At 62.6% G+C, this 26,341-nt stretch overlaps 3 protein-coding genes across 8 annotated transcripts; 1 reads left to right on the top strand and 2 right to left on the bottom strand.

Moving 5' to 3' along the window:
* Positions 1-503: 503 nt before the first annotated feature.
* TECR (trans-2,3-enoyl-CoA reductase) lies at positions 504-18,739 on the top strand. 2 transcript variants are annotated; one of them, XM_071418536.1, is made up of 14 exons: positions 504-652; positions 2,011-2,061; positions 3,847-3,898; positions 4,378-4,422; positions 5,479-5,582; positions 7,731-7,846; positions 8,770-8,875; positions 9,755-9,827; positions 11,459-11,502; positions 12,743-12,800; positions 15,231-15,319; positions 16,169-16,214; positions 17,849-17,980; positions 18,026-18,739. In XM_071418536.1, exons 1-13 carry the CDS (start codon positions 638-640, stop codon positions 17,974-17,976), a joined length of 927 nt encoding a protein of 308 aa, XP_071274637.1. In that variant the 5' UTR covers positions 504-637; the 3' UTR covers positions 17,977-17,980; positions 18,026-18,739. The 2 variants fall into 2 exon arrangements, with proteins under 2 accessions (XP_071274637.1, XP_071274638.1); XM_071418537.1 differs by lacking the exons at positions 504-652; positions 2,011-2,061; positions 3,847-3,898; positions 4,378-4,422 and adding an exon at positions 5,195-5,299 and having other exon boundaries at positions 5,454-5,582; positions 17,849-18,739.
* Positions 18,039-23,791, bottom strand: NDUFB7 (NADH:ubiquinone oxidoreductase subunit B7). 4 transcript variants are annotated; one of them, XR_011677200.1, is made up of 4 exons: positions 20,725-20,828; positions 19,016-20,058; positions 18,235-18,943; positions 18,039-18,171 (listed from the first exon to the last, which is right to left on the bottom strand). XR_011677200.1 is itself a non-coding variant. In XM_071418539.1 (4 exons), coding segments are annotated over exons 1-4 (390 nt in total). In that variant the 5' UTR covers positions 22,772-23,791; the 3' UTR covers positions 19,021-19,911. The 4 variants fall into 4 exon arrangements, 1 of the variants encoding a protein (XP_071274640.1); XR_011677201.1 differs by lacking the exon at positions 18,039-18,171 and having other exon boundaries at positions 18,361-18,444; positions 18,491-18,943; XM_071418539.1 differs by lacking the exons at positions 18,039-18,171; positions 18,235-18,943; positions 20,725-20,828 and adding exons at positions 20,970-21,138; positions 22,660-23,791 and having other exon boundaries at positions 19,021-19,913; positions 19,952-20,058.
* A 395-nt stretch (positions 23,792-24,186) lies between these two features.
* On the bottom strand, positions 24,187-25,443 carry LOC139585687 (uncharacterized). Of its 2 annotated transcripts, XM_071418535.1 has the most exons (3): positions 25,030-25,443; positions 24,865-24,976; positions 24,187-24,805 (listed from the first exon to the last, which is right to left on the bottom strand). In XM_071418535.1, the coding sequence occupies exons 1-3, from the start codon at positions 25,441-25,443 to the stop codon at positions 24,216-24,218; spliced, it is 1,116 nt and encodes a 371-aa protein (XP_071274636.1). In that variant the 3' UTR covers positions 24,187-24,215. The 2 variants fall into 2 exon arrangements, 1 of the variants encoding a protein (XP_071274636.1); XR_011677199.1 differs by lacking the exon at positions 25,030-25,443 and having other exon boundaries at positions 24,444-24,805; positions 24,918-25,012.
* Between the last annotated feature and the right edge of the window lie 898 nt (positions 25,444-26,341).

Here is a 26,341-nt window from a genome sequence, read left to right as displayed (position 1 = left end):
CCCCAAAACTCCGTGGACCCCTCAAACCCCACAGACCCCCCCGAGTCCCCTGGAACCCCTCCCAGTCCCCATGACCCCCCCCACCCTCCAAACCCCCCAGCCCCCCTTTGACCCCCCATGACCCCCCCAAACCCACAGCCCCCAGTCCCCATGGCCCTCTCACCCCCCAGAGCCCCCCATGACCCCTTTGACCCCCCAAACCCCCCATGACCCCCCCAGCCCCCCGAAGCCCCCCAGGCCCACTTTGACCCCCCCACTCCCAGACCCCCTCCATGACCCCCCAGAGCCCATGCGGTGTTTGCCCCGCCCCTGACGCGACCCCATTGGCTGATCTGACACCACTCCACCCTCCGCCCCGCCCCCTCTGCGCTCCCATTGGCTGCACTCTCCGTCACTCCATGCCCCGCCCTCGCCCTCCCATTGGCGGATTCCCCCTCGGGCGTTCGCGTTGCCGCGGCAACCAGCGCGGCGGGAAAGGGGCGAGCGCGCGGGCGGGACCGCCGCCTTCCGATTGGCCGCGCCGAGCCACGCGCGCGGCGCCGATTGGCCGAGCCGCAGGCCCCGCCCCCCGGCGGGCCTGAGGGGGCGGGTCACGTGGGGGCGGCGGGGGCGGCGGGAGCGGCGGAGCGGAGCGGCCATGAAGCACTACGAGGTGAGGCGGCCGCGCTGCCCGCGGCCCGGGCCGGACACCGACACCGGAGAGGCCCCGAGCCTCCGGCGCCGCCGGTCCCGCACGGCGCCATCGCGGCGGCCCCGCGGAACCCGCGCGTTCCGCCCTGGGGCAACTGGGACGCGCTGTGCGCATGCGCGGTGGGCGTCGCGATGTGCGCATGCGTGTCACGGAGCGACTGCTGTAGGCGGGGGGGCGGAGCTTAGTCCGAATGGGGCGTGGTCTCTTAGGGATGGGCGGGGTCTTGTGAAAAGGGGCGGGGCTTGTGGTCCCCGTGCTCTCGGTGGTCCCGGAGGGTCCCGGAAGGTTCTGGAAGGTCCCGGAGGGTCCCGGGCCGCCCCCGCGGTCGCAGCAGGGCCCTGAGGGGCCGCGGTGACCCCGGAACGATCCCGCTGTCACCCCCCGAGCGCCATTGTCACCGTCACCGTGCCCCGGGGTGGCTCCCGGGCACGGCTCCGGTGGCCCACGGAGCTGTCACTGTCACCTGCCCCCCGTGGCAGTGTCACCTCCCCAGTGTCACCTCGCCAGTGTCACCCTCTTCCCCATGGCAGTGTCACCCCCCCCCCCCCCCAGTGTCACCTGCCCCCATGGCAGTGTCACCCTTCCAGTGTCACCTCCTGCTATGGCAGTGTCACCTCCCCAGTGCCACCTCCAGGGCCACCATAGGGCCACCGCCAGAGCCACCCCTGGGCCACCTCAGGGCCACCACGGGGCCACCACGGGGCCACTTCCAGGGCCACCATGGGGCCACCACGGGGCCACCTCCTGGGCCACCATGAGGCCGCTCCAGGGCCACCTTCAGGGCCACCACAGGGCCACCAGGTGCCACCATGGGCCCACTGCAGAGCCACTTCCAGGGCCACCTCCAGGGCCACCTGGTGCCAAACCCGGGCCACCACAGGGCCACCACGTGGCCACCTATGGGGCCACCTCCAGGGCCACCCCAAGGCTACCCCAGGGCCACCATGGGGCCACCGCCACGGCCACCCCCGTCCACTCCAGGGCCACCCCCGGGCCACCACGGGGCCACTTCCAGGGCCACCTCTGTCCACTCCCGGACCACATCCAGGGCCACCCTGGGGCCACCTCCAGGGCCACCAGGGGCCACCAAATGCCACCGGGGGGGGTGCGTTTATATTTAGCGGCCGCGGGGCCGATCGGGTTTCGGGTTTCGGGCCATGGAGGTGGCGGTGGCGCCCCGCGGGGGTGGCCCGGCGGTGGCCCCGGCGGTGGCCCCGGGGGTGGCCCCGGGGGTGGCCCCGGTGGCCGTGGCCGGGCTGTGGCCCCCGGTGGCCCCTCCCGGGAGGCGGCCCCGGAAAGCGGCGCTGCTCTTCTTCGAGGTGGAGATCCTGGATGCCAGGACCAGGGACAAGCTGTGCTTCCTGGACAAGGTACACAGGGGGACACGAGGGGACAGCAGGGGGACACAGGGGATGGGGGGGGACAGGGGATAGGGGGGGACAGGGGGATGTGGGGAAATTGGAACATGGAGGGACAGGGGGACATGGGGGGACACGGGGACATGGGGAGACGTGGACAGCAAGAGGGGACAAGGGGACATGAGGACACGGGGGGACATGGGGACAGCAGAGGGGGACAGGGGGATGTGGGGACATGGGGGACAGAGGGACATGGGGGGACAGGGGGAACAGGGAAATAGGGGAACATGGGGGGACAGGGGGACATGGGGGGACAGGGGGGACAGGGACATAGGGGAACATGGGGGGACAGGGGGACATGGGGACATGGGGGGACATGGGGACAGCAGAGGGGGACAGGGGGATGTAGGGGGACAGGGGGATGTGGGGACATGGGGGGACAGGGGGGAACAGGGGGACATGAGGGGCCTAAGGGTCATGGGGGGACATGGGGGCACATGGAGGGCCAGGGGGACATAGGGGGACATGGGGCAGCAAGAGCAGACAGGGGGACATGGGGACACAGGGGGGCATGGAGGGGCAGGGGGACATGGGCATATGGGGGGACATGGGGACAGCAAGAGGGGATGGGGGGACATGGGGACATGGGGGGACTAAGGGACATGGGGGGACAGGGGGGGGACTGGGGACATGGGGATGGGGGGACTAAGGGACACACGGGGGACACGGGGACATGGACATATGGACATGGAGGGACAGGGGGACATGAGGGGACTAAGGGTCATGGGGGGACACGGGGACATATGGGCATGGAGGGCCAGGGGGACATGGGCGTATGGGGGGACATGGGGACAGCAGGGGGACAGGGGGATACGGGGACATCACGAGGAGACAGGGGGACATCACAGGGACATGGGGACAGGGAGATGTGGGGACATGGAGTCATGGGGGGACATGGGGACAGCAGGGGGCATGGGGATATCGGGGGGACATGGGGGGACAGGGGGACACAGGGACATGGTCACAGCAGGGGGACATGGGGACATAGGGAGGACAGGAGGGGGACATGGGGGGGACTAAGGGACATGGGGAAACGAGGGGACAGGGGGACAGCAGGGGGACATAGGGGAGCATGGGGACATGGGGGGACAGCAGGAGACAGGAGGACACGGGGACATGGGGGGACTAAGGGACATGAGGACACAGCAGGGGCGGGCGGACATGGGGGCAGCAGGTGACATGGTGGGGACATGGGGGGACACGGGGACAGCAGGGGGGACGTGAGTACATGGGGGGCCAGGGGGACATGGGGACAGCAAGAGGGGATGGGGAGACATGGGGACAGGGGGGGACTAAGGGACATGGGGGGACAGCTGGGGGACAGCAGGGGGACATGGGGGGACACGGGGACATGGGGACATAGGGACAGCGGGGACAGGGAGGACATAGGGGAACATGGGCACACAGGTGGGACATTGGGGGACACAGGGGACGTGGAGACACAGGGGGATAGGGGGACAGGGGGACATGGGGACAGCAGGGGGACAGGTGGGGACAGGGGGAATATGGGGGGGACACGGGGGACACAGGCAGGACATGGGGACAGTGCTTCAGGGGACACGGGCACATGGGGACAGTGCCATGAGGGGACGGGGTGGCCTGGCGCTGTCCCTGTCCCCTGAGTGCCATCGCTGTCCCCAGGTGGGGCCTGGGAGGGGACAGGGGTGGCCTGGGAGGGGACAGGGGCAGCCTGGTGCTTGTCCCCGTGTGTCCCCTGAGTGCCATCGCTGTCCCCAGGTGGAGCCTCAGGCCACGGTGGCCGACATCAAAAACCTGTTCAGCAAGAGCCGTGAGTGGGGACAGGGACAGGGAGGGGACAGGGATGGGGACATGGGGACATGGGGACAGGGATGGGGGGGACAGGGATGGGGACAGGGAGGGGACAGGGATGGGGACAGGGGGACATGGGGACATGGGATGGGGACAGGAAGGGGACAGGGAAAAGGGGACAGGGACAAGGAAAAGGATGGGGACAGGGGATGGGGGACATTGGGACAGGGAGGTGACAGGGGGACAGAGGGGATAGGGATGGGGACGGGGACATGGGATGGCGACAGAGGGACAGGGAGGGGACAGGGGCGACAGGGGGGACATGGGGATGTGGGGGCACAGGGGACAGGGATGGAGATGGGGACAGGGAGGGAGGAACAGGGAGGGGAAAGGGGACGGGGGGGGGACAGGGAGGGGACAGGGGACAGGGGGACAGGGGGGACATGGTGCCACCCCCGCTGTCCCCGGTGTCACTGTCCCTGTCCCTGTGTCCCGCAGATCCCCAGTGGTACCCAGCGAGGCAGTCCCTGCGCCTGGACCCCAGTGAGTGACACCGCTGTCCCCAATGTCCCTGCTGTCCCCAGGGTGTCCCCAGCTGTCCCCAGGTGTACCCAGCTGTCCCCAGGGCTGTTCCCAACGTGTCCCCAGGGGTGTCCCCAGCTATCCCTAGCTGTCCCCCGAGTGTCCCTCAGGGATGTCCCCCAATGTCCCCAACGTGTCCCCTAGGGACGTCCCTGGCTGTCCCCAGGAGTGTCCCCGGGGGTGTCCCCAGGGGTGTCCCTCTATGTCCCCGGGCATCTCCAGGGGTGTCCCCAGGTGTCCCCACACGTGTCCCTCCCAGACGTCCCCCAGGGATGTCCCAGGTGCCTCAGGTATCCCTCAGGTGTCCCCAGGTGGGTCCCAGATGTCCCCAAGCTGTCCCTAGGGATGTCCCCAGGTGGCCTCAGATACCCCCCAGGTGTCCCCAAGGTGTGCTCAGGGATGTCCCAAGCTGTGCCAGGTGTGTCCCCAGGTGTGCCCAGATGTGTGCCAGGTGTGTGCCAGGTGTGCCAGGTGTCCCTAGGGGTGTCCCCAGGTGTGTGCCAGCTGTGCCCGAGTGTGTGAACAGGTGTGCCAGGTGTCCCTAGGGATGTGCCCAGGTGTGTGCCAGCTGTGCCCAAGTGTGTGTCCAGGTGTGCCAGGTGTCCCTAGGGATGTGCCCAGGTGTGCCCAGGTGTGTCAGCTGTGCCCCCCAGGTGTGCCCCAGGTATGTGCCAGGTGTACCCAGGTACCCCCCAGGTGTGCCAGGTGTGTGCCTAGGTGTGCCAGGTGTGCCCCAGGTACCCCCTAGATGTGCCCAGCTGTGTGCCAGCCGTGCCAGGCACGCCTAGGTGTGCCAGGTGTGTGCCAGCTGTGCCAGGCATGCCCAGGTGTGTGCCAGGTGTGCCCAGGCATGCCCAGCTGTGCCAGGTGTGTGCCAGGAATGCCCAGGTGTGTCCCCAGGTGTGTGCCAGCTGTGTGCCAGGTGTGCCAGGCATGCCCAGGTGTGTGCCAGGCATGCCCAGGTGTGTGCCAGCTGTGCCCAGGTGTGCCAGGTGTGCCCAGCTGTGCTCTCCGCAGAGGGGCGCTCTCTCAAGGACGAGGATGTGCTGCAGTCGCTGCCCGTGGGCACCACGGCCACGCTCTACTTCCGGGACCTGGGGGCGCAGATCAGCTGGGTCACGGTGAGGACACCTGGGTGTCACACCTGAGTGTCACCTGTGTCATCCCCTGTCACCCACTGTGTCACCTGTGTCACCTGGGTGTCACACCTGAGTGTCACCTGTGTCACCTCCCTGTGTCACCTGTGTGTCACCTGTGTGTCACCTGTCACCCACTGTGTCACCTGTGTCACCTGGGTGTCACACCTGAGTGTCACCTGTGTCATCCCCTGTCACCCACTGTGTCACCTGTGTCACCTGGGTGTCACACCTGAGTGTCACCTGTGTCACCTCCCTGTGTCACCTGTGTGTCACCTGTGTGTCACCTGTCACCCACTGTGTCACCTGTGTCACCTGGGTGTCACACCTGTGTCACCTGTGTCACCTCCCTGTGTCACCTGTGTCACCTGTGTGTCACCTGTGTGTCACCTGTCACCCACTGTGTCACCTGTGTCACCTGGGTGTCACACCTGAGTGTCACCTGTGTCACCTCCCTGTGTCACCTGTGTGTCACCTGTGTGTCACCTGTCACCCACTGTGTCACCTGTGTCACCTGTGTCACCTGGGTGTCACACCTGAGTGTCACCTGTGTCACCTCCCTGTGTCACCTGTGTGTCACCTGTGTGTCACCTGTGTGTCACCTGTCACCCACTGTGTCACCTGTGTCACCTGGGTGTCACACCTGAGTGTCACCTGTGTCACCTCCCTGTGTCACCTGTGTCACCTGTGTGTCACCTGTGTGTCACCTGTCACCCACTGTGTCACCTGTGTCACCTGGGTGTCACACCTGTCTGTCACCTGTCTGTCACCAGTGTCACCTGAGTGTCACCTGAGTGTCACACCTGTGTCGCATTTGTCACCTGTCTGTCACCTGTGTAACTCCCTGTGTAACTTGTGTCCCCTTCCGGGACCTGGGGGCGCAGATCAGCTGGGTCACAGTGAGGGCACCTGTGTGTCACACCTGTGTCACCTGTGTCATCCCCTGTCACCCACTCTGTCACCTGTGTCACCTGTCTGTCACCTGTATAACCCCCTGTGTTACCTGTGTCCCCTTCCAGGACCAGGGGGCGCAGATTGGATGGGTCATGGTGAGGACACCTGAGTGTCACACCTGTGTCACCTGTATCATCTGTGTAACCCCTGTGTCATACCTGTGTCACCTCCTGTCAGCCCCCTGTGTCACCTGTCTGTCACCTGTGTAACCCCTGTGTCACCTGTGACACCTTCCGGGACCTGGGGGCACAGATCAGCTGGGTCACTGTGAGGGCACCTGTGTCACACCTGTGTGTCACCTGTGTCACCCCCCCTGTGTCACCTGTGTCCCCTTCCGGGAGGCGCAGATCAGCTGGGTCACGGTGAGGACACCTGTGTGTCACACCTGTGTCACCTCCCTGTGTCACCTGTGTCACCTCCTGCCACCTGCTGTGTCACCTGTGTCACACCTGTGTCACCTCCCTGTGTCCCCGTGTCCATCTGTCGCTCTCTGTCCCTCTGTGCCTGCTCCTGGGTGTCCCATGTTCCCTGTGCTCACCTGTCCCAGGTGTCCCTGTCCCCTCTCACCTGTCCCAGGTGTTCCTGACAGAGTACGTGGGTCCCCTCCTCATTTACCTGTCCCAGGTGTCCCTCACCTGTCCCAGCTGTCCCCTCAGTGTCCCTCACCTGTCCCTCACGTGTCCCTCACCTGTCCAGGTGTCCCTGTCCCCTCTCACCTGTCCCTCACCTGTCCCTCACCTGTCCCAGGTGTCCCTGTCCCCTCTCACCTGTCCCTCACCTGTCCCTCACCTGTCCCAGGTGTCCCTGTCCCCTCTCACCTGTCCAGGTGTCCCTCACCTGTCCCTCACCTGTCCAGGTGTTCCTGACAGAGTACGTGGGTCCCCTCCTCATTTACCTGTCCCTCACCTGTCCCTCACCTGTCCCAGGTGTCCCTGTCCCCTCTCACCTGTCCCCTCACCTGTCCAGGTGTTCCTGACGGAGTACGCGGGTCCCCTCCTCATTTACCTGTCCCAGGTGTCCCTCACCTGTCCCAGCTGTCCCCTCAGTGTCCCTCACCTGTCCCTCACGTGTCCCTCACCTGTCCCAGGTGTCCCTGTCCCCTCTCACCTGTCCCTCACCTGTCCCAGGTGTCCCTGTCCCCTCTCACCTGTCCCCTCACCTGTCCCCTCACCTGTCCAGGTGTTCCTGACGGAGTACGCGGGTCCCCTCCTCATTTACCTGCTGTTCTATTTCCGGGTCCCGTTCCTGTACGGGCCCCGCTACGACTTCACCGCCAGCCGGCACCGCGTGGTCCAGTGAGGGACACCGGGGACACCTCGGGGACACTGGGGGGGTTTGGGGACACTGAGGGGGTTTGGGGACACTGGGGACATTGGGGGGGTTTGGGGACACTGGGGACACCGGGGGCTTTGGGGACACCGGGGACACCTCAGGGACACTGGGGACACTGGGGACATTGTGGGGACACCTTGGGGACACCGGGGACACCGGGGACACCTTGAGGACACCTCGGGGACACTGGGGACACTGGGGGGGTTTGGAGACATTGGGGACACTGGGGACATTGTGGGGACACTGTGAGGACATTGTGGGGATTTGGGGACATCGGGGACATTGGGGACACTGGGGACACCTCGGGGACACTGGGGACATTGTGGGGACATTGGGGACACCTCGGGGACACTGGGGACACTGTGGGGGTTTCGGGACATTGGGGACACCCTGGGGACACCGGGGGGCATTGGGGGGACATCAGGGACATTGGGGCACTGGGGGGACATTGGGCAGGTTTGGGGACATGGGGACACTGGGGACGTTGGGGAGACGTTGAGGATGTTGGGGACAGTGGGGACATTAGGGCTCTGGGGACATTGGGGACATCAGGGAGACATTGGGGACGCTGGGGGGACGTTGGGGGGACAGCAGGAACACTGTGGAGGTTTGGTGACATTGCGGGGACTGGGGACACTGGGAGATGTTGGGGACAATGGGGACATCTTGGGGACACTGGGGACATCAGGGGATTTGGGACACTGGGGGGACACTGGGGACATTGGGGGGACATTGGGGACAATGGTGGGACAGTGGGGACATTGGGGACACCTGGGGGTTGCAGGGCCCTTAATGGGGACCCCGGTCAGGTGGTGGGGACAGGGCGGAGGCGTCGCAGGTGCGTCCCCAATGTCCCCAATGTCCCCAATGTCCCCAATGTCCCCAGCCTGGCGTGCTGCTGTCACTCGTTCCACTACGTCAAGCGGCTGCTGGAGACGCTCTTCGTGCACCGCTTCTCGCACGGCACCATGCCCCTGCGCAACATCTTCAAGGTGGGACACCTGGGGGACACCTGGGGGACACCTGGGGGACACCTGGGGGACACTGTGACACTGCCACACTGCCCCGGCACTGCCCTGTCCCCATCCCCTTCTCGCACGGCACCGTGCCCCTGTGCAGCATCTTCAAGGTGGGACACCTGGGACACCACCCTGTCACCTGGGGGACACCTGGGGGACACCTGGGTGACACCACCCTGTCACCTGTGTGACCCCTGTGTGACACCTGTGTCACCGCCCTGACACTGCCACACTGCCCTGTCCCCTCCCTGTCCCCTTCTCGCACGGCCCCGTGCCCCTGCGCAGCATCTTCAAGGTGGGACACCTGGGGGACACCTGGGGGACACCTGGGACACCTGGGTGACACCACCCTGTCACCTGTGTGACCCCTGTGTGACACCTGTGACACCCCCCTGACACTGCCACACTGCCCTGTCCCCTCCCTGTCCCCTTCTCACATGGCACCGTGCCCCTGAGCAACATCTTCAAGGTGGGACACCTGTGCCACCTGTGCCACCACCCTGTCACCTGTGTGACACCTGTGCCACCACCCTGTCACCTGTGTCACTACCCCGGCACCTCCCCAGCACCGGTGTCACCACCCTGTCCCCTCCCTGTCCCTGTCCCCACCTGTCCCACTGTGGCACCGACCCCGTGCCACATCTCTGAGGTGTCCCTGTCACCTGGGTCACCTCTGCCACCACCTGGGCCAGCTCTGCCACCTCCCTGTCCCCCTGGGTCACCCCTGTCCCCACCCAGCCCCGCCCCCGTGTGACATCATCCCGATGTCACTGTCACCTGGGTCACCTCCCTGTCCCCCCAAGGCCACCCCGTGTCCCCAACGTGTCCCCAACGTGTCCCCAATGTCCCCAGAACTGCACCTACTACTGGGGCTTCGCTGCCTGGATGGCGTATTACATCAACCACCCGCTGTACACCCCGCCAGGTGAGTGTCACTGTCACCTGTGTGTCACTGTCACCTGTGTGTCACTGTCACTGTCCCCATTACATCAACCACCCGCTGTACACCCCGCCAGGTGAGTGTCACTGTCACCTGTGTGTCACTGTCACCTGTGTGTCACTGTCACTGTCACTGTCCCCATTACATCAACCACCCACTGTACACCCCGCCAGGTGAGTGTCACTGTCACTGTCACCTGTGTGTCACTGTCACCTGTGTGTCACCTGTGTGTCACTGTCACCTGTGTGTCACTGTCACTGTCACTGTGTGTCACTGTCCCTGTCCCTGTCCCCATTACATCAACCACCCGCTGTACACCCCGCCAGGTGAGTGTCACCTGTCATTGTCACCTGTGTGTCCCTGTCACCTGTGTGTCACTGTCACTGTCACTGTGTGTCACTGTCCCTGTCCCTGTCCCTGTCCCTGTCCCCATTACATCAACCACCCGCTGTACACCCCGCCAGGTCATTGTCACCTGTCCCTGTCACTGTCACCTGTCCTTGTCACTGTCACTATCAACTGTCCTGGTCACCTATCACTGTCCCCTGTGTGTCCCCACTGTCCCCATCACCGTGTCCCCTTGTCCCCCTGTGCCACCAGGGGACACACGGGGGGCGTGGCTGTCCCTGTCCCTGCCGCGCCCGTGTCCCCCGCAGGAGGGGACACTGGGGGTGTCCCTGTGCCCTCTGTCCCCCTGTCCCCATCCCTGTCCCCCTGTCCCCTCCTTGTCCCTCTGTCCCCTGTTCTGCCTCCCCCATGTCCCTGTTCCTGTCCCCATCCCCGTCCCTCTGTCCCTGTGTCCATCTGTCGCTCTGTCCCTCTGTCTCTCTGTCCCTCCTCTGTCCCTCTGTCCCTGTGTCCCATCCGTGTCCCTGTGTCCGTCTGTCCCCGTTCTGACCCCGCCGTGTCCCTGTCCCTGTATTCCTGTGTCCCTGTGTCCGTCTATCAGTCTGTCCCTGTGTCCCTCTGCTGTCCCTATCCCTCTGTCCCTCTGTCCCTGTGTCCATCTGTCCGTGTCCCTGTGTCCGTCGGTCAGTCTGTCCCTGTGTCCCTCTGCTGTCCCTATCCCTCTGTCCCTCTGTCCGTCCGTCCCTCTGTCCCCTGCTGTCCCCTCTGTCCCTGTCCCTGTGTCCATCTGTCAGGCTGTCCCTGTGTCCCTCTGCTGTCCCTGTGTCCATCTGTCCCTGTTCTGACCCTCCTGTGTCCCCATCCCTGTCCCTCTGTCCCTCTGTCCCTCTGGTGTCCCTGTGTCCCTCTGTCCGTCTGTCCCTTTGTCCATGTGTCCCTCTGCTATCCCTGCCCCTGTGTCCCTCTGTCCCTGTGTCCATCTGTCCCTGTGTCCCTCTGCTGTCCCTGTGTCCCTGTGTCCCTGTGTCCCCTCTGTCCCTCTGCTGTCCCTGTGTCCATCTGTCCCCTCTGCTGTCCCTGTGTCCCTCTGCTGTCCCTGTGTCCGTCTGTCCCTGTGTCCCTGTGTCCCTGTGCTGTCCCTCTGCTGTCCCTGTGTCCGTCTGTCCCTGTGTCCCTCTGCTGTCCCTGTGTCCCTCTGCTGTCCGTGTGTCCGTCTGTCCCCTCTGCTGTCCGTGTGTCCCGGTTGTGACCCCGCCGTGTCCCCGCAGCGTACGGTGACGAGCAGGTGAAGCTGGCGCTGGCCGTGTTCCTGGTGGGTACGGGGGGACACGGGGGGGACACGGGGGGGACACGGGGGGGACACGGGGGGACACGGGGGACACATGGGGGGGACACGGAGGGGACACATGGGGGGCGTTTGGGGGGGTCCCAGTGAGGCTGGGGGGATTTTGGGGGGGGGCTGGGAATGGGAGGTTTGGGGGGTTTGAGGGGCCCATGGGGGTTTGGGGGGGGCCCATGGGGGGTTTGGGGGGGTCCCAGTGGGTTTGGGGGGGCCCATGGGGGTTTGGGGGGCCATGGGTGGGCTGAGGGTACTTGGATGGGGGGTTTGGGGGTGCCATGGGGGCTTTGGGGGGGCTCAGGGGGGTTTGGGGGGCTGGGAATGGAAGGTTTTGGGGGGGCCATGGGAGGTTTGGGAGGGCTGGGGGCCTTTGGGGGGCCCATGGGGAATTTGGGGGGGCTTGGGGAGGGTTTGGGGGAATTTGCGGGGGGGTCCCAGTGGGTTTGGGGGGGCTGTGGGGGGGCTGGGGTGGGGGGTTTGGGGGGGGTTCAGGGGAGTTTGGGGGGGCCCATGGGGGATTTGGGGGGGTTTGGGCAGTTTTGGGGGGATTTGGGGGGGCTGAGAATGGGAGATTTGGGGGCATTTTGGGGGGCTGGGATGGGGGATTTGGGGCGGGGGGGGGTTTGGGGGTCCCAGTGGGTTTGGGGGGGGGGCTGGGAATGGGAGTTTTGGGGGGGGGGGGTTGAGGGGGCCATGGGGAGTTTTGGGGGGCTATGGGGGGGGGGGGGGCTGAGGGAATTGGGATGGGGGATTTGGGGGGGTCCCAGTGGGTTTGGGGGGCCCTGGGGGGGCTGAGGGGTTTTGGGGGGACTGGGATGGGGGTTTGGGGGGCTTGGATGGGGGTTTGGGGGTGCCATGGGGGATTTGGGGGCCTCAGGGGCCTGAGGGGGCCATGGGGGGGTTTGGGCAGATTTTGGGGGGCTGGGGGGGGGGTTTGGGGGATCCCACTGGGGTTTGGGGGGGTTTGGGGGGTCCCGGCTGGGCTGGGGGGGTTTGGGGGGGCTCTGGGGGATTTGGGGGGGGTTTGGGGGGTCCCACTGGGGTTTGGGGGGGCTCTGGGGGATTTGGGCAGATTTTGGGGGGGCTGGGGGGTTCCCAGTGGGGCCATGGGGACACTGGGGGGGTCCCTGGGGGGGTTCCGGTGCCACCCCCCCCCCATGACCCCTCCATGACCCCCCGTGACCCCCCCATGACCCCTCCGTGACCCCCCCAGTTCTGCCAGCTCGGGAACTTCTCCATCCACGTGGCCCTGAGGAACCTGCGGCCAGCGGGTGAGGGGACACTGGGGACATTGAGGGGACATTGAGGGGACAGTGGGGGGATTGGGACATTGGGACATTAGTGACAGCCAGGGGACATTGGGGACATTGAGGGGACACTGGGGACAGCCAGGGGACATTGAGGGGACAGTGGGGACACCTTGGAGACAGCAGGGACATTGGGGGACACTGGGGGACACAGGGGGGGACACTGGGGACATTGTGGGGACACTGGGGACAGCCAGGGGACATTGAGGGGACAGTGGGGACACCTTGGAGACAGCAGGGACATTGGGGGACACTGGGGGACACAGGGGGGGACACTGGGGACATTGTGGGGACTGGGGGATATCAGGGACATTGGGGACAATGAGGGGACAGCCAGGGGGACACTGGGGACATTGTAGGCATTGGGGGGGATACTGGGGACACAGGGGGACATTGAGGAGACACAGGGACATCAGGGACATTGACACGGGGGACACTGGGGGACATCAGGGACATTCAGGAGATTGGGGACAGGAGGGGGACATTGGGGACATTGGTGACAGCCAGGGAGGGGACATTGATGACAGCCAGGGGACAGTGGGGACATGAGGGACACTGGGGACATTTGGGGAATTGGGGGACACTGGGGACATTGAGGGGACAGCCAGGCGGACATTGGGGACATTCAGGAGATTGGGGACAGGAGGGGGACAGGAGGGGACATTGGGGACAGGAGGGGACACTGGGGACATTGGTGACAGCCAGGGGACATGGGGGCATGGGAGACACTGGGGACAGCCAGGGGTCATTGGGGAGAGCCAGGGGGAGGGACAGTGGGGACAGCGGGGACAGCCACAGCCAGGGACAGCTAAGGGACATTGGGGACAGTGGGGACAGCCAGGGGACATTGGGGAGAGCCAGGGGGAGGGACAGTGGGGACAGCGGGGACAGCCACAGCCAGGGACAGCCAGGGGACATTGTGGGGACATGGGAAACACTGGAGACACAAGGGGACACTGGGGACATTGTGAACATCGGGGGCATCAGGGACATTGGGGGTTTATGGAGGACATGGGGACATCAGGGGGACATGGGGGACTTTGGGGACATTGGGGACATCAGGGACAGTGGGGACACTGGGGACACGGGGACATCGAGGACATGAGGGGACATTGGGGGCCACAGGGGGACAGTGGGGACAGTGGGGACACGATGGTGCAGAGGCCACAAGGACACGTGGGAGCAGCCGGGGGCTGGCAGGGACAGGAGGGGACACGGAGAGGACACAAAGGGGACACAGAAGGGACATGGAGGGGGACATGGAAGGGACATGGAGGGGACACAGAGGGTGGCAGCTGTCCGGGGGGGTGGCCTGGGGGGTGACCCGTGTCCCTGTGTGTGTCCCTGTGTGTGTCCCTGTGTGTCCCCATGTCCGGGGCTGTCACCAGCGTGTCCCCGTGTGCTCCATGTCACTGATGTGTCCCTGTGTGTCCCCATGTCCGGGGCTGTCACCGGTGTCCCCCTGTGTGTCCCTGTGTCACCGGTGTCACCGTGTGTCCCATGTCCCCATGTTCAGGAGTGTGACTGGTGTGTCCCCATGTGTCCCTGTGCGTCCCCGTGTGTCCCCGTGTCCCCACATGTCACCGGTGTCCCGGATCCCGTACCTCGCCCGGAACCCCTCCAGTGTCCCCATCTGTCCCTGTGTGTCACTGTCCCCTGCGTCCCTGTGTGTCCCCACGTGTCCCCATGTCCCCTGCAGGCTCCATCCCGTACCCCACCCGGAACCCCTCCCCATGTCCCCGTGTGTCACCGTGTGTCCCCATGTGTCACTGGTGTCCCCATGTCACTGTGTGTCACTGTGTGTCACTGTCCTCATGTGTCCCCGTGTGTCCCCTGTGTCACCAGTGTCCCCTGGTGTCCCTGTGTGTCCCTGTCCCCTGTGTGTCCCCGTGTCCCTGTCCCCTGTGTCACCAGTGTCCCCTGGTGTCCCTGTGTGTCCCTGTCCCCTGTGTGTCCCCGTGTGTCCCCATGTGTCACTGTGTCTGTGTCCCCCTGTGTCACCAGTGTCCCCGTCTGTCCCTGTGTGTCCCTGTCCCCTGTGTCCCCATGTGTCCCTGTGTGTCCCTGTGTGTCCCCGTGTGTCCCCATGTCCCCGTCCCCTGTGTCACTGTGTGTCACTGTGTCACTGTCCCCGTGTGTCCCTGTGTGTCACTGTGTGTCCCTGTGTGTCCCTGTGTGTCCCCTGTGTCACCGTGTGTCCCCCTGTGTCCCCGTGTCCCTGTCCCCATGTGTCCCCGTGTGTTCCCGTGTGTCCCCGTGTGTCACCAGTGTCCCCCGGTGTCCTCGTGTGTCCCTGCATCCCTATGTGTCCTGTGTGTCACTGTGTGTCCCCATGTGTCCCGGTGTGTCCCTGTGTGTCCCCTGTGTCACCAGTGTCCCCGGTGTCCCCCGCAGGCTCCAAGACCCGGAAGATCCCGTACCCCACCCGGAACCCGTTCACGTGGCTCTTCCTGCTCGTGTCCTGCCCCAACTACACCTACGAGGTCGGGGACACCTGGGGACACCTGGGGGGACCTGAGGGGACACCTGGGGACACCTGGGGACACCTGGGGGGACACCTGGGGACACCTGGGGACACCTGGGGGGACACCTGGGGACACCTGGGGTGTGACAGCCCTGGGGGTGACACGGCCCTGGGGACAGCGCTGTGCTGGGGGAGGGGACAGGAGGGGACATCACTGTCACCACAGTGGAGGATGGGGACACCCCAAAGGTGACACTGCCCACAGGTGACACCCACAGGTGACACCACACAGGTGACACTGCCCACAGGTGACACTGCCCACAGGTGACACCCCCGACAGGTGACACTGCCCACAGGTGACACCCACAGGTGACACCCCCCAAAGGTGACACCGCCCACAGGTGACACTGCCCAAAGGTGACACCGCACAGGTGACACCGCCCACAGGTGACACCGCACAGGTGACACCCAGAGGTGACACACCACAGGTGACACTGCCCACAGGTGACACTGCCCACAGGTGACACCGCACAGGTGACACTGCCCACAGGTGACATCCCCCACAGGTGACACTGCCCAAAAGTGACACCCCCCAAAGGTGACACCCCACAGGTGACACTGCCCACAGGTGACACCGCACAGGTGACACCCCACAGGTGACACTGCCCACAGGTGACACTGCCCACAGGTGACACCACCCACAGGTGACACTGCCCACAGGTGACACCCACAGGTGACACTGCCCACAGGTGACACTGCCCACAGGTGACACCGCACAGGTGACACCCCACAGGTGACACTGCCCACAGGTGACACCGCCCACAGGTGACACCGCACAGGTGACACCCCGTACCCCTCTGTCCCCCAGGTCGGCTCCTGGATCGGTTTCACCATCATGACCCAGTGCCTGCCCGGTGAGGGGACACAGGGGGACATGGAGGGGACACGAGGGGACACGAGGGGGACACAGGGGACATGGGGGGGACATGGAGGGGACAAGGGAGGGGGTGGCGCCCCGGAGACCCCGGCCCTGTGTCCCCTGTGCCACCCCTGGGGTCCCCGTGTCCCCTTTCTCCCTGTTCCTGTGCCACTCTGGGGCCCTCGGGGATTTTGGGGTGGATTTGGGTGGATTTGGGGTGGATTTCGGGGGAATTTGGGGGGAATTTAGGTGGGTTTGGGGTGGTTTAAGTGGATTTTGGGGTGATTTGATTTTTAGGTGGATTTTTTGGGAATTTTGGGATGATTGGGGTGGATTTGGGGTGGATTTCGGGGTAATTTGGGGGGATTTGGGGTGATTTGGTGGATTTTGGGGTGATTTGGGGGGGATTTTGGGGTGATTCTGGGGGATTTGGGCAGATTTAGGGGTAATTGGGTGGATTTGGGTTGGATTTTGGGGGGATTTGGGGTGGATTTAGGAGGGATTTGGGGTGGATTTAGGGGTGGATTTAGGAGGGATTTGGGGGAATTTGGGGCGGATTTAGGGGTGGATTTGGGGGGATTTGGGGGATTTGGGGGTGTTTCAGTGGATTAGGGTTGATTTGGGGTGGATCTGGAGGGGATTTGGGTGAATTTTGGAGGGATTTGTGTTGGATTTGGGGGGATTTTGGGTGGATTTGGGGAGGATTTAGCAGTGATTCGGAGGGGATTTAGGGGTGATTTATGGGGGATCTGGGTCAGATTTTGGGGTGATTCAAGGTGGATTTGTGTTGGATTGGGGTGGATTTAGGGGGATTTCAGGTGGGCTTTGAGGGGATTTGGGGTGGATTTTTGAGGGGATTCGAGTGGATTTTGGGGTGGATTGGTGTTGGATTGGGGTGGATTTAGGGGGATTTTGAGGGGATTTGGGGTGGATTTAGGGGGATTTTGGGTAATTCTGGGGGATTTGGGTGGATTTAGGGGTGATTGGGTGGATTTGGGTTGGATTTGGGTTGGATTTTGGGGTGATTTGGGGTAATTTGGGATGGATTTAGGGGTGGATTTAGGAGGGATTTGGGGTGGATTTGGGGGTGGATTTGTGTGGGATTGGGGATTTTGACGGGATTTTTGAGGGGATTCAAGTGATTTTGGGGTGGATTTGTGTTGGATTGGGGTGGATTCAGGAGGATTTTGAGGGGATTTGGGTGGGTTTGGGTGGGTTTGTGTTGGATTGGGGTGGATTTTGGGTGGATTTGCGTGGATTTTGAGGGGATTTGGGTGGATTTTGGGTGGGTTTGTGTTGGATTGGGGTGGATTTTGGGTGGATTTGCGTGGATTTTGAGGGGATTTGGGTGGATTTTGGGTGGGTTTGTGTTGGATTGGGGTGGATTTTGAGGGGATTTGGGTGGATTTTGGGTGGATTTGTGTTGGATTTGGGTGGATTTTGGGTGGATTTGTGTTGGATTTGGGTGGATTTTGGGTGGATTTGGGGTGGATTTGGGTGGATTTTGGGTGGGTTTGGGTGGGTTTGGGTGGATTTTGGGTGGATTTGGGTGGATTTTGGGTGGATTTTGGGTGGATTTGTGTGGGTTTGTGGTGTCCCCCGGTGGCAGCGCTGTCCCTGTCCCCGCAGTGGCGCTGTTCTCGCTGGTGGGGTTTGTGCAGATGGCGATCTGGGCGCAGGGCAAGCACCGCAGTTACCTGCGCGAGTTCCGCGATTACCCGCCCCTGCGCTCGCCCATCATCCCCTTCCTGCTGTGACACCGCCCTGGGGACAGCCCTGGGATCGTCCCCTTCCTGCTGTGACACCACGGGGACAGCCCTGGGGACACCGAGGGGACATCCCCCATCATGCCCTTCCTGCTGTGACACTGAGGGGACACCACAGGGATTGTCCCTTCCTGCTGTGACACTGCCCTGGGGACATCCCCCATTGTGCCCTTCCTGCTGTGACACCTTGGGGACACCTTGGGGACAGCCCTGGGGACATCCCCCATTGTGCCCTTCCTGCTGTGACACTGCAGGGACAGCCCCGGGACAGCCCCCGGTGTCCCCTCCCCGCTGGCACATCCTGGGGACACCTTGGGGACACCGGGATGTGTCCCTGCCAGTCCTGCCCTGAGCCCTGGGGACAGCGAGGGGACGGGGGACGTGAGCCCTTTGTCACCCTGGTGTCACAGCAGGACACGGGAGTGTGGCCCCACTGTCCCTTGGCACCTCCAGTGTCCCCTCCCTGGTGGCAGTGTCACCTCCAGGGTCCCATCCCCAGTGTCACGCCCATGGTGGCCCTGTCCCCTCTGTGGTGGCCGTGTCACCCCCATGGTGGCACTGTCCCCTCCCTGGTGGCACTGTCCCCTCTGTGGTGGCAGTGTCCCCTCCCTGGTGGCAGTGTCACATCCAGGGTCCCATCCCATCACCCGAAGCCACCCCTGGTGACACCGCGGTGTCACCCCCCGTGTCCCCTGCCCAGTGCCCCCCCGTCCCTGTCCCCTCAGGTGACAATAAATGCCATCCCCCCCCACCCGTGTGTGGCTGTCATTGTCCCCTCCCAGGGGACACCGGGGGGGGGGGGTGTCAGGGCCACCCTTGGGGACAATCGCGCTGTCCCCAGGCTGGGGGGGGGGTGGTGGCTTCGCGATGTCCCCAAGGCAGTGACGAGCCAGCGCGGTGTCACCTGGCAGCTTCACTGGGGACGGGGTGGCCTCGTGTCACTGTCACCGGGGTCACACTCGGTGTCACTCGGGTGTCACTCAGTGTCACTCGACAGCTTTATTGGGGGTTGGCCTTGTGTCACTGTCACTCGGGTGTCACTCAACAGCTTTATTGGGGAGGGGGCTGGCCTTGTTGTCACTGTCACCAGGGTGTCACTCGGTGTCACTCAGGTGTCCTGGATGTCACTCGGTGTCACTGTGGTGTCACTTGACAGCTTTATTGTGCGGGGAGGTGGCCTCGCCTCACCGTCACCGGGGTGACACTCGGTGTCACTCTGTATCACTCGGGTGTCACTCAGGTGTCACTCGGTGTCACTCGGGTGTCACTTGGTTCCTCGGGTGTCACTCAGGTGTCACTCGGTTCCTTGGGTGTCACTCGGTGTCACTCAGGTGTCACTCGGTGTCCCAGATGTCACTTGGTGTTTCCAGTGTCACTCGGTATCACTTGGGTGTCCTGGATGTCACTCGGTGTCACTGTGGTGTCACTTGACAGCTTTATTGTGCGGGGGGATGGCCTTGTGTCACCATCACCGGGGTGACACTCGGTGTCACTCTATCATTCGGGTGTCACTCAGGTGTCACTCGGTGTCACTCGGTGTCACTCGGTGTCACTTGGGCATCCTGGGTGTCACTCAGGTGTCACTCGGTTCCTCGGGTGTCACTCGGTGTCCCAGATGCCACTCGGTGTTGCCGGTGTCACTCGCTGTCACTCAGGTGTCCCTCGGTGTCACTTAGGTGTCCCTCGGTGTCACTCGGTGTCACTCGGTGTCGCCAGTGTCACTCAGGTGTCCCCAGGTGTCACTCGGTGCTGGTCGGGTGTCACTTGAAGTCCCTGCTGTCACTCGTTGTCTCCACTGTCCCCTGCTGTCCCCGCTGTGTCCGTGTGTCCCTCGCTGTCCCCGTGTGTCCCTCGTTGTCCCCGCTGTCCCCATGGTGTCCCCGTGTGTCACTCGCTGTCCCCGCTGTCCCCATGGTGTCCCGTGTGTCCCTCGCTGTCCCCGCTGTCCCCGTGTGTCCCATGTGTCACTCGCTGTCCCCGCTGTCCCCGCTGTCCCCGTGGCGCCGTCTCAGCCGTTGCTGCCGCAGCCGCAGGCGCCGCTCGCGCTCAAACTCCTTCATGCGCATCACATAGCTGGGACAGGGGACACGTGTGTCACTGTGTGTCACCGTGTGTCACCGTGTGTCACTGTGTGTCAGTGTGTGTCACCGTGTGTCACTGTGTGTCACTGTGTGTCACTGTGTGTCACCGTGTGTCACTGTGTGTCATCACATAGCTGGGACAGGGGACACCATGTCACCACCGTGTGTCACCACTGTGTCACCATGTCACTGTGTGTCACCACTGTGTGTCACCACCGTGTGTCACCATGTCACTGGGTGTCACCGTGTGTCACTGTGTGTCATCACATAGCTGGGACAGGGGACAGCGTGTCACTGTGTCCCCGTGTGTCACGTGTCACCACTGTGTCACCATGTGTCACTGTGTGTCACCGTGTCACCGTGTCACCACTGTGTCACTGCATGGCACCGTGTCACTGTGTCACCATGTGTCACTGTGTGTCACCCTGTCACCATGTCACCATGTGTCACTATGTGTCACCATTGTCACCACCGACCAGTGGGTGTGGGTGGCACCATGGTGGCCCCATGTCCCTGTCACCCCCCAGACACGTCCCTGTGTCCCCATGTCCCATTCCTCGTGCTGGCAGCTGTCCCAGCCGTGTCCCTCCCATGCCCCCAATGTCCCCCCCATGTCCCCAATGTCCCCAATGTCCCCAATGTCCCCAGTGTCACTCACTCCTGGTGCTGGCAGCTGTCCCAGGCGTGGCGCAGCGCGTGGCACCCCCAGGGCACAGGGAAGTTGTCCCCATGTCCCCAATGTCCCCAGTGTCCCCAGTGTCCCCAGTGTCCCCAGTGTCACTCACTCCTCATGCTGGCAGCTGTCCCAGGCGTGGCGCAGATCATGGCACCCCCAGGGCACAGGGAAGTTGTCCCCATGTCCCCAGTGTCCCCAATGTCCCCAGTGTCCCCAGTGTCACTCACTCCTGGTGCTGGCAGCTGTCCCAGGCGTGGCGCAGCGCGTGGCACCCCCAGGGCACAGGGAAGTTGTCCCGTTGGCAGCGCAGCAGCCGCAGCAGGTGGTGCCCACAGAAATCCCTCTGCTCCAGGGGCACCCGGGCATCCGCGAGCTGGGACGCTGAGGCCACCATCACTGTCACAGAGAGAGGGGACAATGACAGTCAGGGACAGCCAGGGACAGCCAGGGACACCCAGGGACAGCTGGAATGGTGAGGCCACCATCACTGTCACCAGAGAGAGGGGACAATGACAGTCAGGGACACCCAGGGACAGCTGGAATGGTGAGGCCACCAGCACTGTCACAGAGAGAGGGGACAATGACAGTCAGGGACACCCAGGTACACCCAGGGACACGCAGGGACAGCTGGAATACTGAGGCCACCAGCTCTGTCACCAGAGAGAGGGGACAGGGACAGTCAGGGACAGCTGGGCTGCTGAGGCCACCATCACTGTCACCAGAGAGAGGGACAGGGACAGTGAGAGACATTCAGGGACACGCAGGGACACCCAGGGACAGCTGGAATGGTGAGGCCACCATCACTGTCACCAGAGAGAGGGGACAATGACAGTCAGGGACACCCAGGGACAGCTGGGACACCGAGGCCACCATCACTGTCACCAGAGAGGGGACAGAGGGGACAATGAGAGTCAGGGACACCCAGGGACAGCTGGAATGCTGAGGCCACCAGCAGTGTCACCAGAGAGAGGGACCGGGACAGTCAGGGACACCCAGGGACACCCAGGGACACCCAGGGACAGCTGGAATGGTGAGGCCACCATCACTGTCACCATAGAGAGGGGACAATGACAGTCAGGGACACCCAGGGACAGCTGGGCTGCTGAGGCCACCAGCACTGTCACAGAGAGGGGACAGAGGGGACAATGTCAGGGACACTCAGGGACAGCTGGAATGCTGAGGCCACCATGGCTGGGGGACAGAGGAGACAATGTCAGGGACACCAAGGGACACCAGGGACACCCAGGGACACCCCAGAACACCCAGGCACACCCAAGGACACCCAGGGACACCCAAGAACACCCAGGGGCACCCAGGGACACGTGGGCATCCAACAGCTGGGCTGCTGAGGCCACCAAGGCTGGGACACACAGGGACAGAGGGGACAATGTCAGGGACACCCAGGGACACCCAAGGACACCCAGGGGCACCCAGGGACACCAAGGGACATGCGGGCATCCAACAGCTGGGCCACTGAGGCCACCATGGCTGGGACACACAGGGGACAGAGGGGACAATGTCAGGGACACCCAGGGACAGCTGCGCTGCCGAGGCCACCATGGCTGGGACAGAGAGGGGACATTCGAGGACACTCAAGGACATTGGGACAGAGGGGACACTCAAGGACACTCAGGGCCACCCAGCACCCACCCGGGAATGGGGACAAACAGGGGACAGGGTGTGACAGAGCGGGAACACGGGGTGGCAATGCAGGGACAGCGACACTCGTGTGGCACCTGGGGACAGGGGTGTGACAGGGCTGAGGACAGCGGTGGGGACACGGGGGTAGCACCGGGAATCACACGCAGAGGGGGACGCACGGGAGGTCACGCGAGGGCGGGGACACCCCAAGGCCACCGCGCTCCCCCCGTCTCCCCCTGTCCCCGTGTCCCCCTGTCGCGGTGTCCCCGCACTGACCGCGCGGCTGGCGGGCCGGCATGCCCAGCTGGGCGGGGAAGGAGGGCATGTGCAGCGGGTCGGGCTCGGCCTCGGCGTCCCACAGGTAGCGCCGGCCAAGGTGAGCGCCCATGGCGGCGGCGGCGGCTCCAGGCCCGGCCTGGCGGCGGTAAAGATGGCGGCGGAACCGGAAATGCCGCAAACCGGAAGCGGAAGTGGTGGAAGGGCTGTGAAGGGGCGGTGTAAATGGCGGCGGAACCGGAAATGCCGAGAACCGGAAGCGGAAGTGGCGGAAGGGCTGTGAAGGGGAGGCGGCGCAGCGGCGCCCCCTGGCGGTGGGGAGGACCGGAAAGCGTCACTGAGCGCCCCCCAAAAAAAACTCAAAAAAACAAAAAAAAACCAACCCAAAACTTCAAAAAAACCTCTCCAACCCCCCCAGAACAAACTAAAAAAAAAAAACCACAAAAAAGAAAAGAAAAAATCCTCCCAAAAAAACCCCAAAACCCCACAAAAAAACGCTAAAAAAGCCCCAAAACCAAAAAAACAAAACAAACAACAAAAAACCTCACCAAAAAAACACAAAATTAAAAAAAACCCTATCCCCCCAAAACCCAAAAAAATCCCCTTGAAACCCCTAAAAAAACTTTAAAAAAAACCAAACAAACCCCAAAAAAACCTCAAACAAAAACCTCAAAAAAAACTCCAAAAAAAGCCCAAAAAACCCCAACCCCCCCAGAACAAACTAAAAAAACCACAAAAAAAAGAAAAAATCCTCCCAAAATAACCCCAAAACCCCCACAAAAAACACTAAAAAAGCCCCAAAACACAAAAATAAAACAAACAACAAAAAACCTCACCAAAAAAACACAAAATAAAAAAAAACCCTATCCCCCCAAAACCCAAAAAAATCCCCTTGAAACCCCTAAAAAAACTTTAAAAAAAACCAAACAAACCCCAAAAAAACCTCAAACAAAAACCTCAAAAAAAACTCCAAAAAAAGCCCAAAAAACCCCAACCCCCCCAGAACAAACTAAAGAAACCACAAAAAAAAGAAAAAATCCTCCCAAAATAACCCCAAAACCCCCACAAAAAACATTAAAAAAGCCCCAAAAACACAAAAACAAAACAAACCAAAAAACCTCAGCAAAAAAAACCAAAAAAAACCCAAAAGAACCCACCCCCCTCAAAAAAACCCAAAACCCTAAAAAAATCCCCCAGAAACCCCTAAACAAACCTTTAAGACCAAAAAAACCTCCAAAAACAAAAAGAAAACAAAAAACCCCAAAAAACTCCCAAAAAAAACCTTAAAAAACCCTTTAAAAATCTCCCCAAAAAAACCTTAAAAACCCCCAAAAAATCTCCCCATAAAAACCTTAAAAACCCCCAAAAAATCTCCCCATAAAAACCTTAAAAAACCCCAAAAATTCAAAAAAAATCCCAACCCTGCCTTGCAAAAAAAACCCTCGAAAAACCCCAAAAAAATCCCCCCAAACCCCCCAAGAAGCCCCAAACCCCCACCCCAAACTCCCCCAGACCCCAAACCCACCCCAAACTCCCCCAGTCCCCCCAGTCTGGGGTCACACGGGGACAACGATGGCACTGGGGGGGTCCCAGGGTGGTGGCACCAGGGGCACTGGGACATCCCCAGCAGGGGACACCGCGATGTCCCCAAGGGGGTGGCAGGTGTCCTTCTGTCCCCAAGGGGTGGCAGGTGTCCCCACGGGGCTCCAAGGGACACAGGGGACACATTGGGGACACGGAAGCCACCCCAAAATGTCCCCAGGTAAAGAAGAGACGAGGCCACGGGAGTGACAAACGCGGTTTATGGTGACACGAGTGTCCCCAGGGGCCACCTCGGGGACAGGAACAGAGCTGAGGGACACCAAGGAGCTCTGATGTCCCCAAAGGCCACCTCGGGGACAAAACCAAAGGGAACAGAGCGGCTTCGATGTCCCCAAGGGCCACCTAAGCTGAGGGACACCAAGGAGCTCTGATGTCCCCAAGGGCCACCATGGGGACACAAACACAGGTGAGGGACACAAAGTGGCTCCAATGTCCCCAAAGGTCACCTTGGGGACAAGAACAAGGGACACAGAGCAGCTCTGATGTCCCCAAGGGCCACCTAAGCTGAGGGACACCAAGGAGCTCTGATGTCCCCAAAGGCCACCTCGGGGACATAAAAACAGGTGAGGGACATAGCACAGTTCCAATGTCCCCAAAGGTCACCTTGGGGACAAGAACAAGGGACACAGAGCAGCTTTGATGTCCCCAAGGGCCACCATGGGGACACAAACACAGGTGAGGGACACAAAGTGGCTCCAATGTCCCCAAAGGTCACCTTGAGGACAGGAACAAGGGACACAGAGCAGTTCCGATGTCCCCAAGGGCCACCTCAGGGACAGGAACAAGGGACACAGAGCAGCTCTGATGTCCCCAAGGGCCACCTAAGCTGAGGGACACCAAGGAGCTCTGATGTTCCCAAAGGCCACCTCGGGGACACAAGAACAGGTGAGGGACACAGCGCAGTTCCAATGTCCCCAAAGGCCACCATCCCTTGAGGAACGATGAGTGACATGGCTGTGCTGTCCCCATCCCACAATGTCCCTGTCCCCAGTGTCCCCATCTCCAATGTCCCCATCCCACAATGTCCCTGTCCCCAATGTCCCCATCTCCAATGTCCCCATCCCACAATGTCCCTGTCTCCGATGTCCCTGTGTCCCCATCCCTCTCCAGGCCATCCCTGTCCCTCATTGCCATGTCCCTGTGTCCCCATGGCACTGTGTGACAAGGCCACAGTGTCCCCATCCCTCTCCAGGCCCTGTCCCCTCTGTCACAGCCCTGTCCCCTGTGTCCCCATCCTTCTTAGCCCTGTCCCTGTGACACTGTGTGACAAGGCCAGGCTGTCCCTGTCCCTCTCCAGGCTGTCCCCATCCCTCACAGCCCTGTCCCACAGTGTCCCCATCCCTCCCAGCCCCACATCCCCCATGTCCCCATCCCTCTCCAGGCTGTCCCCATCCCTCCCAGCCCCAAGTCCCCATGTCCCCCCTGTGTCTCAGTGTCCCTCCAGGCTGTCACCCCAATCTCAGTGTCCCTCCAGGCTGTCCCCATCCCTCTCCATGCTGTCCCCCCCCCTCACAGCCCTGTTCCACAGTGTCCTCATCCCTCCCACCCCCAAGTCCTGGTGTCCCCCCATGTCTCAGTGTCCCTCCAGGCTGTCCCCACCCTATGTCCCCATGTCCCCCCATGTCTCAGTGTCCCTCCAGGCTGTCCCCATCCCTCTCCAGGCTGTCCCCATCCCTCCCACCCCCAAGTCCTGTTTCCCCCCCTCATCTCAGTGTCCCTCCAGGCTGTCCCCATCCCTCACAGCCCTGTTCCACAGTGTCCCCATCCCTCCCAACCCCACATCCCCCATGTCCCCATCCCTCTCCATGCTGTCCCCCCCTCATCTCAGCGTCCCGCCAGGCTGTCCCCATCCCTCCCACCCCAAGTCCTGGTGTCCCCCCTCATCTCAGCGTCCCTCCGGGCTGTCCCCATCCCTCTCCAGGCTGTCCCCCCATGTCTCTCCAGGCTGTCCCCCCATGTCTCCAGGCTGTCCCCATCCCTCTCCAGGCTGTCCCCCCATGTCTCAGTGTCCCTCCAGGCTGTGCCCATCCCTCTCCAGGCTGTCCCCACCCCTCCCACCCCCAAGTCCTGGTGTCCCCCC

Source organism: Agelaius tricolor, unplaced genomic scaffold (genome assembly GCF_023055355.1).
Source record: "Agelaius tricolor isolate 1412-34295 unplaced genomic scaffold, bAgeTri1.0.p SCAF_88, whole genome shotgun sequence".
In the NCBI taxonomy this organism is placed as follows: domain Eukaryota; kingdom Metazoa; phylum Chordata; class Aves; order Passeriformes; family Icteridae; genus Agelaius; species Agelaius tricolor.
The sequence above is the reverse complement of the archived record's forward strand: the minus strand, read 5'-3'. Positions and strand labels throughout refer to the sequence as shown.